The sequence below is a fragment of the Hippopotamus amphibius genome, chromosome 17 (genome assembly GCF_030028045.1).
Source record: "Hippopotamus amphibius kiboko isolate mHipAmp2 chromosome 17, mHipAmp2.hap2, whole genome shotgun sequence".
Lineage (NCBI taxonomy): Eukaryota > Metazoa > Chordata > Mammalia > Artiodactyla > Hippopotamidae > Hippopotamus > Hippopotamus amphibius.
This window is the reverse complement of record NC_080202.1, coordinates 63306376-63323034: the sequence shown is the minus strand read 5'-3', so window position 1 is coordinate 63323034 and position 16659 is coordinate 63306376. Positions and strand designations below refer to the sequence as shown.

The window sequence follows — 16659 nt, the reverse complement described above, 5'->3', positions numbered from 1 at the left end:
GTCCCCGCCCCCTCTGTGGATGGGAGTGCGGGAATGTCTCACCTAAGGACCTCCACCTTCATGTCTTGGGAGTTCTCTCCACCATCTAGGAATGTGAGTCCTTTCTAACCTGATGTGCCTGTGTAACAAAATCACAGAAAGGCAGATGAATAAGTGGAGAGTCGTAGACCTCTCCTGATTCAGTTTCCCAGGTTGTCTCATAATGAGAGAACTTGGTCCTCACGTGGATGAAAGGAGCCGTAGAGCTAGGTCCTACGACAGGAGGGGAGGCTAGCGGGTAGAGCTTCCGAGAGAAAATATGTAAAACAGGAATTTTCTTCCCATGTATATTAGTTTCCTAGGGCTGCCATAACAAAGTACCAAACACTGGGCTGCTTAAAACAAAAAGCTATTGTCTCACACTCTGGAGGCCAGAAGTCTGAAGACAAGGTGCCGGCCAGGCCGTGCTCCCTCTGAAGGCTCCAGGGAAGAACCCTGCCTCTTCCACCATCTGGCATCCCCGGCGATTTTGCTGTTCCGCACGTGGCCAGCCTCTTCCTGGTGAGTCTTCTCTTGTGAGAACACATGTCACGTTGGATGTCATCTTAACTAATTACATCTGCAGAAGCCTATGTCCAAATAAGGTCGTGTTTTGAGGTCCCGGGGGCTAAGACTTAAACATATCTTTTTCTGGGGGGGACGTCATTCGACCCATAACTTCTTTTTTGACCTCATACTCTAATCGGCAAACATTGGCATCATTATTACGGTTGAATCTGTGACTTAGGGGCTTTTTCTTCCTGCTTCTCATACATTTTAATTCATCACATTAAAGACTAAATATATTAAAACCAAACCCAAGTCATTTCAGGTCACTGGAGGCTTTTGAAGGGAGGCAGCATAGCACAGGCAGGAGAATAGCGTTCTGGATACGTGAAGACAAGTGCGCAGGCCGGGGGGTGGCTCGGAGCTGGGCCCCTGGGAGCGGGAGGTGGAGGTGAGGGCGGAAGAGCAGGTGTCCCTCCCTGGGTCGGGGGGTGGGGGAGCTGCCCTGGCCGTGTCCGCTCTGCGGGACTTTCCAGCTGGGTGGCCTCGGGCAGCTCTCAGAGCCTCAGCGGCTTCCCGTGAAGTGAGGCCCCAGCCCCAGGAGGTGCTGGTGAAAGCAAGTGGAGGAAAGTCCAGCAGGCTGCCTGGCACACGGGAACTGCCGCGTCCGCTGTGGGTCGGTATGCGGAGCACAGTCGGAGCGGTTGTGCAGGGGTTCTGAGCCGCGGGGAGGAGTTTTAACCCTGACGGGTAAGGGACGGTCAGGCGTTGACATTTTTGGAGATGGAGAATGACATTACAAGATAGTTTTGAGAAAAAGTTTGCCTTCAGTGGTTTGCAGGATGACAGAACTCGGGAAAGTGTGGAATCCTGGTGACAAAAGCTAGGCCCTGGGTAAGAGTCATTCGAACAGAAATTGAAGAAGGCCGGGCAGCCGGCTAGGAGTGAGGCCTGAAAGGGCGCGGGCTCACCTCGGACCGCCAGGTGCAAACCAGGGGACGGGGACGGTGGCTGTGTCACCCACCGGAGGACAGTCGGGGGAGCTGGTTGAAGGGTCCTGAGTTGGGCCTTGAACCTGGCGCGTTTGAGATGACACTGCTGACAGCCGTGCGCACAGGTGAGGGGCAGGTGCGGGCCCGTGAGGTGAGGGGGTGGAGCTGAGCTCGGAGATCAGCGGCAGGAAAGCCTGGTCAGGCCGGCTGGTACCTGCCGGCGGGCGTCCGCTCCCCGTCTGGCCGCCCCAGCCGTCGCTGCCTCTGCTGTGACTCCTCCGGCGCCGCGTCCTCACGGTCAGGCCCTTGCCGTCACGTTGCTTCTGTGTGTCACGCAGGGACTTATACTTTCTCTTCCGTTCCACGTGTTTTAATTCTTCTGTGTTCCCTGCCTTCGTGGACGGCAGCTCCTCGCCAGGGTCCTTCTTTAAACCTCCTCTCTCCTACCCGCGCAGTCGTGCCCTTACCAGGCCCCGTGGTTCTGCCTGTGGCTCTGCTCCCGTCCCCGCCTGGACCCCCCAGGCCCATCCCTTCCCGCCAACTCTTGTGCAGCCGGGCTCACGCCCCCCACGGCGTCGGGGTGGCCTCCTGACAGCCTCCCGGCTGTGACAGAGGGAACTCCTGAGGCAGCTGGTCCTGCACATTTTACTGGACAGTCGGTATAACTGTGCTTTTTAAAATTTTTTTTATGTTTTAGGGTTTCTGCAATATCTCTCACAGACTTGAAACTTGGTGTTCCGCCTCGTTCTGTATTCCTAAACCCCGGCAACATCCCCAGGCCCAGCCTGCGCACAGGCAATTCGCGAGGTGTCGCGGGCCCGGCTCTCCGCCCCGCCGACAGGCAGACGCTCTCCCGCTGGCCCCGGGGTCTGCATGCGTGTCTGAGCGGGACTCGGGAAGAGCCCCCAGCAGGCCTCACTGCCGCCCTTGCCACGCTGTCACTGCACCTTCTTCCTGTTCTATCCAGCCGGTCCCCACGGGCCCTTTGGGGGTTCCCGTTACCGCAGGACAGAACCCGTAGTCCCCTCGGCCCAGGAGGCCCGTTCAGGGAACCCCCTTCCTCCCTGGTCCAGCACCCGCCGTCCGCGTCCCAGCCCTCCTGTTCCGCCAGCACCTGCCCTCCGCGTGGCCGCCCCTCCTCTGCGGTGAGTCTGCAGGGACCCCTCGTCCCCAGCACGCGGCGCTTTCCTCGACGCTCGCGGAGACGTCCCCTCAGCACACTCACATGCTCTTGTAATGATTCCTCTGTGCACTTGCCGTATACGATGGAGTTGGTGCTTTTCCAGGGTAATGTTTGACACAGGGCCTGGTACATGTTCAGATGACAGACGTGCTTTTGTTAGTGTGTGAAATGGATGGTCTAAAGAAGACTGTTTAGAGAGAGAAACAGAGAGACGAGAACCTGGCTTGGGAAAGATCCTCCATTTAAAGGGAAGAAGAGGAGGAGGAGGAACAGAAAGCCGGGACGGGAGGAGAGCCCCCAGGCTTCTGTGGTGTCGGGAGAAGCTCGCTGGTAGGAGAAGGTTCTCCCAGTGCCCAGGGCAGCAGCAGGTCAAGGCAAGTAAAGATGCGGGAAAGGCCATTGGGCTCGCAAGGAAATCTCCATTGCTGGCCTTGAGAGAGCAAGTTTAACAAGGTGTGGAGACCACCGTCAGGCTACAGGTGAGGAAAGCGGTAGCTGATGAGGTAGAATACGGGTCACAGGCTAAAGTGCTGGAGAAACTTGGCCGTCGTGGGAAAAAGAGCGTCGGAATTCAAGGGGCCGGGAAGAGTGTCTTCCCAGTGGACATCTGTCCCCAGAACAGCATGTGCAAGGGACCAGTTTCCAGAGGGCAGCGGGGAAAGACAAGATGCTGAGGGGGCCTTGGCGGAAAGGAAGAGCTCAGGGGTGTGACCGGCCTTGCAGGGCATGTGGTCCTGTCCAGAACGGCCATTCGGTCCACGATTCACTAAATACTACACACATTTAACCTAGTTAAAATTTTATTGATGTTATTTTTATCATCATTCATGGTGAATTTGGGGTTTTACGTTTGTTCTTGTGGCCTCAGCAGGATTGCTCTTAAGTCGATGAGCAGTTCTCTCAAGTACGCATCGACCGATTATCAGCGTTATGTCCGTGGTGTCTGTTTACAGTTTCGTTGTGTGAATCTGGTTCTGTCAGTGTTGCTGTGAAGCTGGGGCTGTACCTGAGTGTGACCACCGGGAGTCCTGGCTTTTCCGTTTGTCTGTTAACAGCACTTCAGTAAATCTTAGTGCTCAACGGTGGTGCGCTACCACCAGCTTCTGAACGTGCCACGCCAGCTGCTGCGGGGCTGTCTGTCCTGTGATCACCAGTCAGTACCGCTGTGAACACGCCAGGTTTCTGCTGCTCTTCTCGGGGCGTCTGGTCTCCCGCCCCTGCCAGGCCTCCCTCGGACATACACCCTCAGCACCATCCACTCAGTCATGGGAGTTTTCTTCTGCCTTCTCCACCGTGTACTCCAGGGTGTCATTTACATCTGCCAGAGGCACAAATGGAAGTTTAAACAGCATGGATACACACCTCCAGGTGTACAGACTTTATTTTCCACAGTCATACACCCCCATGGGAGACCCAAAGAAGGCATTTTTCGCCACAGTGGTTGTGAAAAGTGAAACAAGCGTCCTCTTCCTGGTGCCATCTGGCTGAGTAGTTGAACTGCAGTCTTGAAACCTGTCTGCACAGTGAAGGGTTAATGCTGAGGCTTCTCCCTGTGCAGGTGCATCCTCACGTGCGTGTCTGTAAGCTTCTTCCGCCCGTTCACAGTAGCGCGTCCATCAGAGGCACAGAGCAGCCCCCACGGCAGCTCGCAGAGTCAGTACCCGAGTGACCGTGCCAGGGCTGTTGCCGGGCAGTGTGACCTGGCACCAGTGCAGCGAGGAGCATCACGCGCTGTGTGGAGAGGAACTCTGTCACCGTCGCGAGCACCTGCACCGTGCACGGCAAGTGGCCTGCGCCTCTGGTCACCTTATACGCACCTGGAATTTCAGCTCCACGTGCTGAAGCTGGGTTTGCTGGCGTCTCCAGGGAGTCCTTCCCGGCAGGGCTGGCAGGGCTGCTTCATGGCAAGCACCGCGGAGAGGGCCCCTCTGCGGCCTTGTGCTGGACGCTCCCCTGCGTGCCGCCTCCACCTGCCCAGCTGTCCTGTGCCCCCCGAGCATCGACCTCGCACAGATGTTCTCTGGTCCCACCTTGAACGATTGTCGTCTTGTCCGGATCCCGCCTAGGTGTCCATCAGGCGCCGCAGGGCCAGCTAGCTCGTGGCATCAGCCAAGGCACGGGGTCCAGGCGGGCTGGCAGGGGCGTACGGCAGCAGCAGCCGCTTCCTGCCCCACCAGGGCGGTGCGTCTACAGGACCCTGAGTCAAGGGAACATCTCCCGTTACCCCCGGCAGCGGGACAGTGTGGGGGGTGGTGCTGGGTGTCGCCTCGTGGGCTGTGTGTTAGGAGAGCACACCTGTCCTCCTCCTCCCCGCCCGCGTGGCATGGAGGCTGGGCCAGGCTCCTCCCGCAGACTCCACCCTCGCTGGACAACCCAGCCGCATCCCACCAGACACACGGTCACGTATCAACACATCATGTGTCTCGAGACCCCATCCTTGACGTGCCATCCTCTGCGCATTTCTCTAGCCGTGGGTCTCCTCTTGGTCCACGTACTTGGTGCAAACTGCGGTTCTGTAGGAGTCGGACCCCAGCCCGCCTACCGGGGACACGTGCCAGGCCACCGAGGCAGGAGGAGCTATTGTCAGCAGTGCAGCCACAGCACAGCTATTGGACCAATAAAACATGAAAGTATCTTTAATGTATTTATCCTATAAACCAAAGTATAAAGAAACATCATGGGCTAAACTATAAGACACTCATGAAAGAAATCAAAGATGACACAAACAGATGGAGAGACATACCATGTTCTTGGATTGGAAGAATCAACATTGTGAAAATGACTGTACTACCCAAAGCAATTTACAGAGTCAACGCAATCCTTATCAAATTACCAATGGCATTTTTTATAGACCTAGAACAAAAAATCCTAAAATTTGTATGGAGACACAAAAGACCTCGAATAGCCAAAGCAATCCTTAGGGGAAAAAACAGAGCTGGAGGAATCAGACTCCCTGACTTCAGACTGTACTACAAAGCTACAGTAATCAAGACAATATGGTACTGGCACAAAACAGAAATATAGATCAATGGAACAGGATAGAAAGCCCAGAGATAAACTATGGTCAACTAATCTATGACAAAGGAGCCAAGCATATACAATAGAGAAAAGACAGCCTCTTCAATAAGTGGTACTGGGAAAACTGGTACAGCTACATGTAAAAGAATGAAATTAGAACACTTCCTAACACCATACACAAAACTAAACTCCAAATGGATTAAAGACCTAAATGTAAGGCCAGACACTATAAAGCTCCTAGAGGAAAACATAGGAAGAACACTCTTCGACATAAATCACGGCAAGATCTTTTTTTGACCCACCTCCTAGAGTAATGGAAATAAAAACAAAAATAAATAAGTGGGACCTAATAAAACTTCAAAGCTTCTGCACAGCAAAGGAAACTATAAGCAAGACGAAAAGACAACCCTCAGAATGGGAGAAAATATTTGCAAACAAATCAACAGACAAAGGATTAATATCCAAAATATATGAACAGTTCACCCAGCTCAATATCAAAAAAACAAACAACCCAATCAAAAAGTGGGCAGAAGACCTAAATAGGCATTTCTCCAAAGAAGACATATGGATGGCCAAGAGGCACATGAAAAGCTGCTCCACATCACTAATTATTAGAGAAATGAAAATCAAAACTGCAATGAGGTATCACCTCCTACCAGTTAGAATGGGCATCATCAGAAAATCTACAAACAGTAAATGCTGGAGAGGGTGTGGAGAAAAGGGAACCCTCCTGCACTGCTGGTGGGAATGTAAATTGATACAGCCACTATGGAGAACAGCAGGGAGGTTCCTTGCAAAACTAAAAATAGAGTTATCATATGACCCAGCAATCCCACTGCTGGGCATATACCCAGAGAACACCATAATTCAAAAAGACACATGCACTCCAGTGTTCATTGCAGCACTATTTACAATAGCCAGGACATGGAAGCAACGTAAATGTCCATCAACAGATGAAAGGATAAAGAAGATGTGGTACGTATATACAATGGAATATTACTCAGCTGTAAAAAGCAATGAAACTGGGACATTTGTAGAAACATGAATGGACCTAGAGACTGTCATAGTGAAATGAGTCAGAAAGAGAAAAACAAAAATCGTATAGTAACACATATATGCGGACTATAGAAAAATGGTATAAATCAACTGGTTTGCAAGGCAGAAATAGAGACACAGATGTAGAGAACAAACATATGGACACCAAGTGGGGAAAGCGGGGAGGGTCGGGGTGGGATGAATTTGGAGACTGGGATTGCCATATATACATTACTAATAAGAAAAAAAATCAAATTGTAAATATATGCAATTTATTGTATGTCCATTGTATCTCAATAAAAGTTCTTAAAAAAAACCAAACGAAACATCATGGGCTGTTTGAATCCAGGGACATTAGAATCCAGGGGACGTTTGACAGGAGCAAGTGGCAGTGACCTTTTGCCGTGGACCAGTGTCTCGGTGGACATTTTGGACAGGACTACACGTCCGCTCGTCATGACCAACCCCTTAGAAACTGAAAAGAGAAAGCGGGGGATGCTCTTTTTGGAGAAACAAGGAGGGATGCGCCTTCCAACAGTTGAGGGAGCAGAGTGGGACAGCGTAAGGAAGTGTGCTTATTATGTAGTCCGAGGAGGGGAAGGAAATCTGGAGGAATTTTAGCGGGACTACCCCAACTGTTTTCAGTGGAAAGCATCTTGCTCTTTATACAGCTGGTTCATGTTTCCCGTAACTTGCTGTTTCTGTAGTGCCAACACTTTACTGAGCATTTCAGAGATTGCTTTTAAAATATGGGCGGGACTGTTACCCTTGTGAAGTTCATCGTCTAAGATGAGGGGGGAGAAGTCCGATGAATTCATGACTCATAAACATGTTACCACGTAGGGGACGTGCTGACGTATCGAGCACTGTGACTTCAGGTTTGATAGAGGAGAAACGCACGCTTGTTGCGGGGGCTGGAGCAATGCCGCGGGGACCACAGTGTGAACCACTGGCCGTAAATAAATAAGTAAATAAAGCGTAAACGAGTGGCTCGAGGGTGCTCCTCTTCCCTGGGCTCATGTAGAGGAGGAGTGGCCTCTGTCCCGCAGAGCCTGGCTGCAGTGTAAGCCGTGTAAGTGGCTATGACACCGGCCAAATGAGGGCGTTCCTCTGAGAGCCTGAAACACCCCAGCTGGGCTTCTTGAACTTGATCCTAGATTCCTACCACCCGAGATAAGAGCGTGTTCGCAAGTGAAGCTGTCTGGAGGGACAGAGCGGGGCACGTGTGCTCTGAATTTCTCGAGCACAAACGTACTGGCCACTCTCAGCAGAGATGGGGTGATGGCAGGACGGTCTCTGTGCAACTGGGCACATTAACGAGGTGTGTTGGGAGCTTCCAGGTTCCTTAGATCATCAAAGTCTTGGAATAACATGACTTCTTTTCCTGGAACCTCTGTGAAGACCAGGAAACACTAACTTTTTAAAAAGCGCAGTTTTAAGACTTTTAAAGGAAGTTTTTAAGGAATTTTAAAGACCTGAAAATAGGTGAGAGAGAGAAGAAAAGAGAGAGAAAGTGAAAGCTTTTGTATTCTTTGGTGAAAGTGCTACTCTTGTTTTTCATATTGGCCACAATACTTTTGCCTTTTTTGTTCAATCAGTAGTGTAATAAGTACTGAAACAATAGCTCGTATCAAAGTGCAGTTTCTCATTCGTGTGGTTTGTTGCAACAACTAAGAAGTTTCACCTGAAAGGAATTTTGCCTCATGTGAAGGGTATCATATGTATTAAAACTCCTTTTCTTCATACCAGTATCACAAGAGACTGAATTATGAGGGTTAAGAAAAGAAAAAAGGCACTCTCATGGAATGTGAAAAAATTAAAAACCTAAATGCAAGCCTTAAAGGAAAAAAATTACACTATTGTGTTTTGAATACATGAGTGGCCTCGGCAGTAACTGTGGTTCTAGTTCAGCAACTTTGCCTCTGTAGTGCAAACCCGTTCTCAGTTCTGCAGAATCACTAATAAAACTTCTTTAAGGTTTGTTATTCATTCTGGCTAGGTCTGAAGAAATCACTTTAAAAGAAATCTTGACCGGCGTTTCCCTTGAGGAAGACTTGTTGCTTTTGTTAGTAGATTTAGCCTATTTTTTAAAAAAAGATAAAAAAAGGAGCCCCCAGGGCCTGTGTAAGTAGCCATGAGCCCACCCTGTCACAATGTCACTCTCTGCTCCTGCCACCTTCCCGCCCCAGGTGTGTGTCCCCTCACCCGGGACCGGGCTCGGTCGTCTCGCTGGATTCCAGTTGCTTAAGATGGGATATAAAAAAGTGAGTCTAAGTCTGACACAAAAATAATGAGATTTTATTGTTTTATTTAATTTTCCCTTAACTTTCGGTTAGCAGTAGTAGAAAGAAAAACATTTGCTGTTTCTGTGTCAATTTACCTGTCAAGGAAGACTTACCAGAAATACTGTCGGCACTGTTTGTAACCTCGAAGTCATGCTACTTAAACAGTGTAGGCTTTGCTAACAGGCAGTCAAGGTTTAATGGGAGCTCTCCTTGTTTCCCTTTTATAATCTGCGTCTCTTCCCTGCAGTCACAGGTCAGGTGGCATTTCTGTCTGATGGGTAAACCAATCAGTGGAAGACTCCTTATAGCAAGATTTTTTCATCTGAACAGATATTTTATGACAACGACTTTTAGATCATATTATATGTTTTAAACGGAAAACAGATCATCCCCATTTTTTTTAGAAACCTGAAATTTTGCTGCACATAAATTGTATCTCAATAAAAATATAAATAAGCCTTCCCTTTCCAGTTATCTTCTGCTCAGGTCAAAATACGAACACCCTACTCCCTACTTCCAAAATACACATGGGGAAATCCTTCCACATCCCTCCTACTCACTGAAGGACGAATGAATCATCTGTTTTTTCTGAAGTAAAACAGTAAATTCAAACCTCATGAAAGGAAGGATATGGTGACTTCATGTTTTTTAAGTAGAAAAGCATTAAAAATTATTTTTTTTTCCTCTACTGTGGAAACTGCCAACCATCCAGGAAAGTAGGAGAAGAGTACGCAGCAGCCCGTCCACCCCCAGCCTGGCCTCACCAGTTTGTAACGGTTTGCGGGACTGACTTCTCGGTGGCGCCTTTCGTGTAGTCGCTCCACGGTTTTCCTTGCCCACCCCTGGGCTTCTCGGGGCTGCTGCCAGCAGGGCCCCGGCTGCGTCTCACCCCGCAGAGGCCCGTCGGCTGCCCTGATCCCTGAGCACAGGCTTAACCCGAAGTCGACAACTTTGGGGACCCCAGTTTTACACTTACATCCACTTGAATCCAGTCCCTTTAAAAAAAAAAGAACCCTGTACCGTTCAAGGTCCCACTTCCCGGGGAACAGGCTCTGCGGGCAGAACCCAGGGAAGGAGCCGTTTGCACTGCAGCCTTCATCAGGCAGCCCCAGAACACGGGCTGGCGACCTCGGAGGGACACCAGCCTGAGCCCCGGCCAGCGTCGCGGAACCAGGCAGGACGCGCGGCAAACACAGAGTCTCACATCAGTGAGAACCAGAGCGAACACTGCTGGAAGGCGGAGGCCACAACAGTTCTGTAGAATGTGTGAGCCAGGAGAACAGTGCCTTCTGTACTGCTGGTTCCGTTTCGATCTGCAAGTGGGTTTTTCCACATTTCTCACAACTGAGGTTTTTGGTAAAGATGGGCAAGTGGGGAGTGTGAGATCGTGTTGTGTGGTGAGGCCCCCGGTGCATGTGTCCCAGGGTATGACACAAGTGTTCGGGCTCGGCCGGCCTGATGGACACCCGCTCCCCGGCCCCCCGCCCCCAGATGAGGACCTGCCTGAGAGTTTGGATGAAGACAAGGTCAGAAATCTCTAGAAAGACTTGTACTAAAATCCTAGGTCTGAAAGCCTCCACCGCACCCTGTACACTGGGGGCACTTTGATTATATCTTTGTACCATTACAGCCCAGGAGAAACGAGTATTTCTCCTCTGCAATGAAGTCTTCCTTTATTAAATAACTTTTTAACCACTTATAATTCAAAGGAGCCTGCATTTCATGTGTCCATTTTTGTTGTTGTTGTTGCTTTAAAGGGCTCTGTTCTGTTTCTTTCTCTTTTTTTATAAATTTATTTATTCTATTTATTTATTGGCTGTGTTGGGTCTTTGCTGCTGCATGGGCTTTCTCTAGTTGCAGAGAGCAGGAGCTACTCTTTGTTGCAGTGCATGGGCTTTTCATTGCAGTGGCTTCTCTTGTTGCGGAGCACGGGCTGTAGGTGCTCTGGCTTCAGTAGTTGTGGCACATGGGCTCAGTAGTTGTGGCTCACAGGCTCTAGAATGCAGGCTCAGTAGTTGCGGTGCACGGGCTTAGTTGCTCCGCGGCATGTGGAATATTGCCAGACCAGGGACTGAACCCGTGTCCCCAGCATTGGCAGGCGGATTCTTAACCACTGTGCCACCATGTGTCCATTATTAAAAGGCATGTATCTGCCATCGTTTCATGTTTGTTTAATTGACTCAGAACCACGAGAGCCACTTTGGTAAGACCACAGAAGTCCTTAATGCATGGCTTTGCAAGTTGAGTAGCTAGCTTCAAATCATGTTTATAAATTTTGTGAAAATAGCATTGACTGTAATACTCTTTTCTTCCCCAAATGAACAGCAAAGCTCTAGGACCATCACAGGTGCCTCCTCCAGGGCACAGTAGCTAGCCCGGCTTCTCCTCACTCTGGAGAGTCCATGAAACTATCAAATCTTTTACACTTTAATGTGCTCTCTCTATTTTCATTTTTCAAACAGACAAATCAAATTACCCTGTAACTGCCTCCCTTTTAAAGACTGTGGCCTGCCTTCATTGTTCTTATAGAGCCACTGATGTCATTTAGGTTTTTCTTCTGGAAAATGTCATTCTTTGTTCACAGTCCCCACAAAGTGCCCTGAAAGTTGGCTGAGGGTAAGCCTCCCATGGCAAGTCCACTGACATGGCCTCTAAAGGCAGGTTGAACTGGAAGAAAAGAACTGCCTTTCAGCAGTGATGCAAGTTCACAGGGCAGAGCTAAAAGACGGGGAATACTTTTGTAGAATGAACAGTGTAGCCGTTCACGTTGGATTTTGTTTTAGATTTTTGACCCAGTGTTGGACATTCCGTTCTTTAATGATCTTGGGCTTTTCTCAGGAAAAAAGTAAAAGTTGTGTTTTGTGGGTGTGTGTCAAATGTCAAATTGCAAGGTTTTTGAATAAAGAAGCCACAGTTTAAAAGAAAGGTCCTCCCTGTGCTTGCTCAGGAGTTGCGGCCGTGTTCACACAGGCCTCCTGTCGAATTCTGAGGATGAGCATCTAATGATCTAATAAGTTTCTAGAATATGAGCTCTCAGTATAAATGGTCCTCTTCCTTTCATCTAAACATTTTAACTTTTTGGAAAGTGAGATATTACTTGATTACTCTTCAATTTTTTAAATGATTTTTAATAGATAATAAAACTAATTTCTAGACATACTGCTTTCTCTGATGAACCTTAGAAAGATCACGTTTTACATCTTTCGTTAAACTATAAGCAAATTTGAAAAGTGGTACCTTTTTGAAAAGCAAATGCAATTCCACGTCTGTTTCGATCGCACGGATGACGTGTGGTAGACGGATGGTCCCTTCACTGGGTGAGGGGTGGAGACAGGATCAGGTCTAACTCCATCCCTGTCCTCTCAGGGCCTCTGGCCAGATCGCCGCTGTACTGACCGCTCCTCGGGCGCCTCCCGCACCTGTGCCTCCTCGCCAGGTCTCTCATCTCCCCGCCCTCCGCCTGCCCTCAGTGCAGGCGTCATGCAGGGTCAAGGGTCAGGGCCTGGACCTCTTGTCTTCTCCTCTCCTTTCACTGACGTCCCCAGGGAAGCAGCCCCACCCGCGTCGTGGCCCGAGACCCTCCCCACTGTTCGGACACCCTTCCCAGCGTGGTGGGGCCCCTTGGAAGTCCCCCAAGCCCCCGGACCGCAGCTCGTCAAGGACGGCTCTGCCCCCACGGCTCTGACTGCTCCTGGTCCCGCCGCCTCGTCACCCCGGGGGGACTCTGCTCTCCTCACCCCGGGGGGCAGGACGATGGGCGCTGCGAGGCTGGGGGAGGACAGGGACCCTCGGGTGGGGGCCGCTCCGGGGGCTCTGCCGGTGGAGGGGAGAATGGAGAGCAGGCCGGGCGAGGGGACAATTTCTGTTTAAAAGACAAAGGAGATGCGCATCTCCTGTATTCTTTTCTGTGAAATAAAACTAAAAACTGAAACAAACAGAAACACAAGAGAATGTTGTTTTTTATTGTGGCATAAACCAGACAATATATTATTACAAATAATATCATATGTGTATACACATGTAGTATGTGTACAGATAGAGACCTTTGGAAAGTACGTTCGTGTTTTCTGTATCGTGAGAAACGTAATACCCTTCGGGGTAATGCACCACATTAAGGACAGCTGGGAGCCCTGAGGATTGACGTAAACCTCCTTGGGGACAGTTCAGGTGTGTGTTAGTTCCTTCCCACATGTAGATTCAGGGTCCAGTGTGCGTCAGGCTCCAGCTGACAGACGTGAGGAGGGGAGAGCCCTGGCTTCAGGTGCCCCGGCCTCACGTGGACACGGAGATCAAGTCCCTTAAACACTGGATGGACAAAAGCCCAGAGGCGTCCATGCTTTGCTCCCAGGACAGGTCAGCAAGGTTACACCAGCGAGCAGAGTGGACGGGGCAGCTTCCAGGCAAAGAAGAGGAAACAGTGCAGAGGGAGAAAGGCAGCCTGGAGGAGCACAGACGTGCTGAGCTTGAAGCTGGTCAGTGTTGGAGTTCCAGCTGGCACCTTACTTCCGGCCTCACGGACCTGAGCAAGCGCTTTAACCTCTTTCAGCCTCAACTCTGTGCTCCCTGGCGTGGATGAAAGACAGCTGCTGCACAGGATTGCAGGGAGGGTTAAAAACAAAGTCCACTCAGCCAATAGTGACGACACCGGCGTGGCCGAGCCGGGGCGCATCCCTGAATCCCAGGCTCGCTCGGGAGTCCCGGCTGCGTCCCAGGGGCGCTGAGGGCTGTCTCATCACCCCAGCAGGGGAGTGACGTGATGTTTCGGTGTGAGACTGCTCTGGCCGCAGCATGAGGACGGAGAGCAGAGGAGAGTGGGAGCAGAAACACACGTCCACGCATTCTTCCCAGCTCTGTGTTCATTCCTCTCCCTGATTATGCCACAAGAGAAGCTGATGAGATCCTACTTACTGGTACAAGATTCTCAAAAGGAAAAACAATGCTACTTGGTGAAAAAGCACAGGAACAACTGCATTCATCCTTTTGGAAACAGACCACAGTCATAGAATTATAAACAAAAATAGAATTTCAAGCTCAGGGTCAGACTTGGTTGAATTATGGACTTTATAATCAAGTATAATATCAGAAAGCCCCTAAAGCTTTTGCCCTCATTCTCAAACCATTATACTCTTAAACAGAGGCTCTGAGCCTGGGGTCCATCCACACACAGGCTCCAGGCAACGTGTGTCTCCCTGAAATCACAGGCAAAACGATAAGCTTTGTTTTTCTGCAGGTTAGGGGAGTGACCAAATAGGATTCTCCAGATTCTCCAGTCGAGCTAGAACACCAGGAAAGAGTACGAGACGCAGTCGCTGTCCACGTGGAGAAAAGGCTGGAACTGCACTGAAAAAACTTCCAGTGGATACGAGCTAAGACATTGTGCCTGGACTCCAGACTCTTAGCCCAGCTGCTACGCGGCTTCTCGGCTTGGGTGTGCATCAGGCTTCCCGCACTCCACACACCCCAGGCTGAGCTCGACCTTCCCCCCAACACCTGTCCCTCCCGAGCCTCCCCAGCTGCGGTCTGCCTCCGGCTCAAGCCGAAAGCCCGGAGCCGTCTGCTCTGTTTATTTTTCATGCTCTGCATCCTCTCCTCTGTCTTTGAATCGACTGGGAGTCTGACCCTGGCCTCACCCCGAGCTGGTCCAGCTCCCCACCATCCTTTCCCAGTGTATTTCCACAGCCTCCACCCTGCCTCCCTGCTTCTGCCCTTGTCCTTCTTCAATCTATTCTTCACGGTAACCAAAGCAACCCCACCTGCAGCCCTCCAGGAGCCCCCATCTACCTGGAATAAAGTCTAAACGTCCTCAACTGCTCTCTGAGGCTTCACGAGGCCTGATGTGACTTGACCCCTTTATGTGCAGCGTCTCTTGCCTGGAAGGTTCTTCCTGCAGGTTTCTCTGTGGCCTGGTCTCATCCCCCCTCACCCCACTCCAGAATGTCTTCCTTCCCTGCATTCGTTTTCTTTAGCGCGGACCGCTGACACATATGATACTTAGCATTTGCTTATTGTCTGCCTCCCAGTGCAAAGGAAGCTCTGTGAGAGCAGGGAATTTGTTTTATCTGTTTTCTTTCATGGCTTTATCTGGAGTACCTATCACAGTTCTGAACCTCGGGCAGAAACTCGGGAGTCTTAATTGAATGAACTTTATTCTGAGAATTCATTTAGCATCTTTGCAGGCACACTTTGAGAGTGTGTTCTGCTTGCTGTCATTTCCGTGTATTATATCTGTAATTACAGCGGATTGTTTGACTGGACCTGTTTCTTTCCTAGTTCACCTCTTTACTGAAAATAGTAATCAGTACAGTGATATTCACTGATCTTTCCGTTCCCAGGTCCCCCAGATGAACCTGAATCTGATTTCCAGCAGCTGCTTGGCAACTGAAAGAGTTCATCTCTCTTTCTTACAGTTTCCTCAAATTCCATGCCATCCTCAATGGCTTAATAAAAAATGCCTTCAAGTTTACCATAACTTACTCGAATTACCACAGTATAATTTTGAAAAATATCGTGTTGGTCCAGTATTACAATTCCTAGCTGTCACAACACTTTTCAGAATGTGTGTAGCTCACAGGTGTCCTGATAGAGCTACTTAATTAGCAATAGTTTTATGCTTTATTGAGTGCCTGTGCGTCTGTGCTGGGAATAGGAGATATTGTTATAAGATGAATTGACACCTGCTAATGTGTCTGTTTTCTGAGTTTGAAATTTTTAATACTAGTTCTTCCTAAAGGAGAAAACACCTGGGGCTGATAACAAAAGGCCGGTTTTGTTTGCCTCAGTTCTTTGGAACAGCGGTAATAGGCCAGCGCTCTGAGGCCTTTTTGATGCCAGTTCAGGTGGTAAAACTCTTTTTTTCAAGGGTGCTAATTTTTAATGTTTTTGTATTTATCTGACACCATTTCAGGCTTTACAAGACGAACTAGAAAACCGCTCGAATCAAGTGCGATGTGCAGAGAAGAAACTGCAGCACAAGGAACTGGAGTCACAGGAGCAGGTACTGTCCCACTTGACTGGTGGGTTTGTTCACTTTCTCCAGGTCCGGGAGCGCATGTGTGTCCTGTCTCCACTGGGATGCTTTGGTTGCAAGTAACAGAATATGTGGCCCCTCACTGGGCGTAAACAGCAAAGGGGTCTATTACCTCACAACCTGTTACCTCTATTACCCGAAGTCTGTAGGTGGGGCAGACTCTGGGCAGAGAACCTGGGGCCCTGGCTCTGCTTCTGTCATCCCCGTGGCCCTACCTCCTGTGTTGGCTTCATCCTAAAACAAGCTCCAAGGTGGCCGCAGCAGTTCCAGACATCCCATGCAGATCTAGCAATATCCAGAGGCAGAAAGGGACCAGAGGTTTCTGGGGTGGCCTTCTGAAAAGCAAGGAGCTCTTTCCCAGAACCACCCCCTTCTTGTCTCATTGGCCAGAACAGGTCACATGCTCAGCCTGGCACGTCCAATCCCTGGCAAGAAAACAGAGGGTACCAAACTAGGCTGGACCAATTGGGGTCCACCTGTTGGTGATGGAATTATAAGAGGAAGGATAACCTGGACAAGGAAGAGGAGAAATGTTCTGGGCACACAGCTGGCAGTGTCTGCCACGTCGTCACATTAGAACAAATGGACGTCGTT

General features: G+C 49.9%; 1 protein-coding gene across 33 annotated transcripts in view; it reads left to right on the top strand.

The window, feature by feature from the left end:
- CEP112 (centrosomal protein 112) overlaps positions 1 to 16659 on the top strand; it is a 406171-nt gene that overhangs the window by 348604 nt on the left and 40908 nt on the right. For all 33 annotated transcript variants that reach the window (XM_057713718.1, XM_057713712.1, XM_057713720.1 and 30 more), the window contains one exon: positions 15943 to 16032. In XM_057713718.1, coding sequence (XP_057569701.1) covers positions 15943 to 16032 — 90 coding nt within the window. The remainder of the gene's footprint in view (positions 1 to 15942; positions 16033 to 16659) is intronic.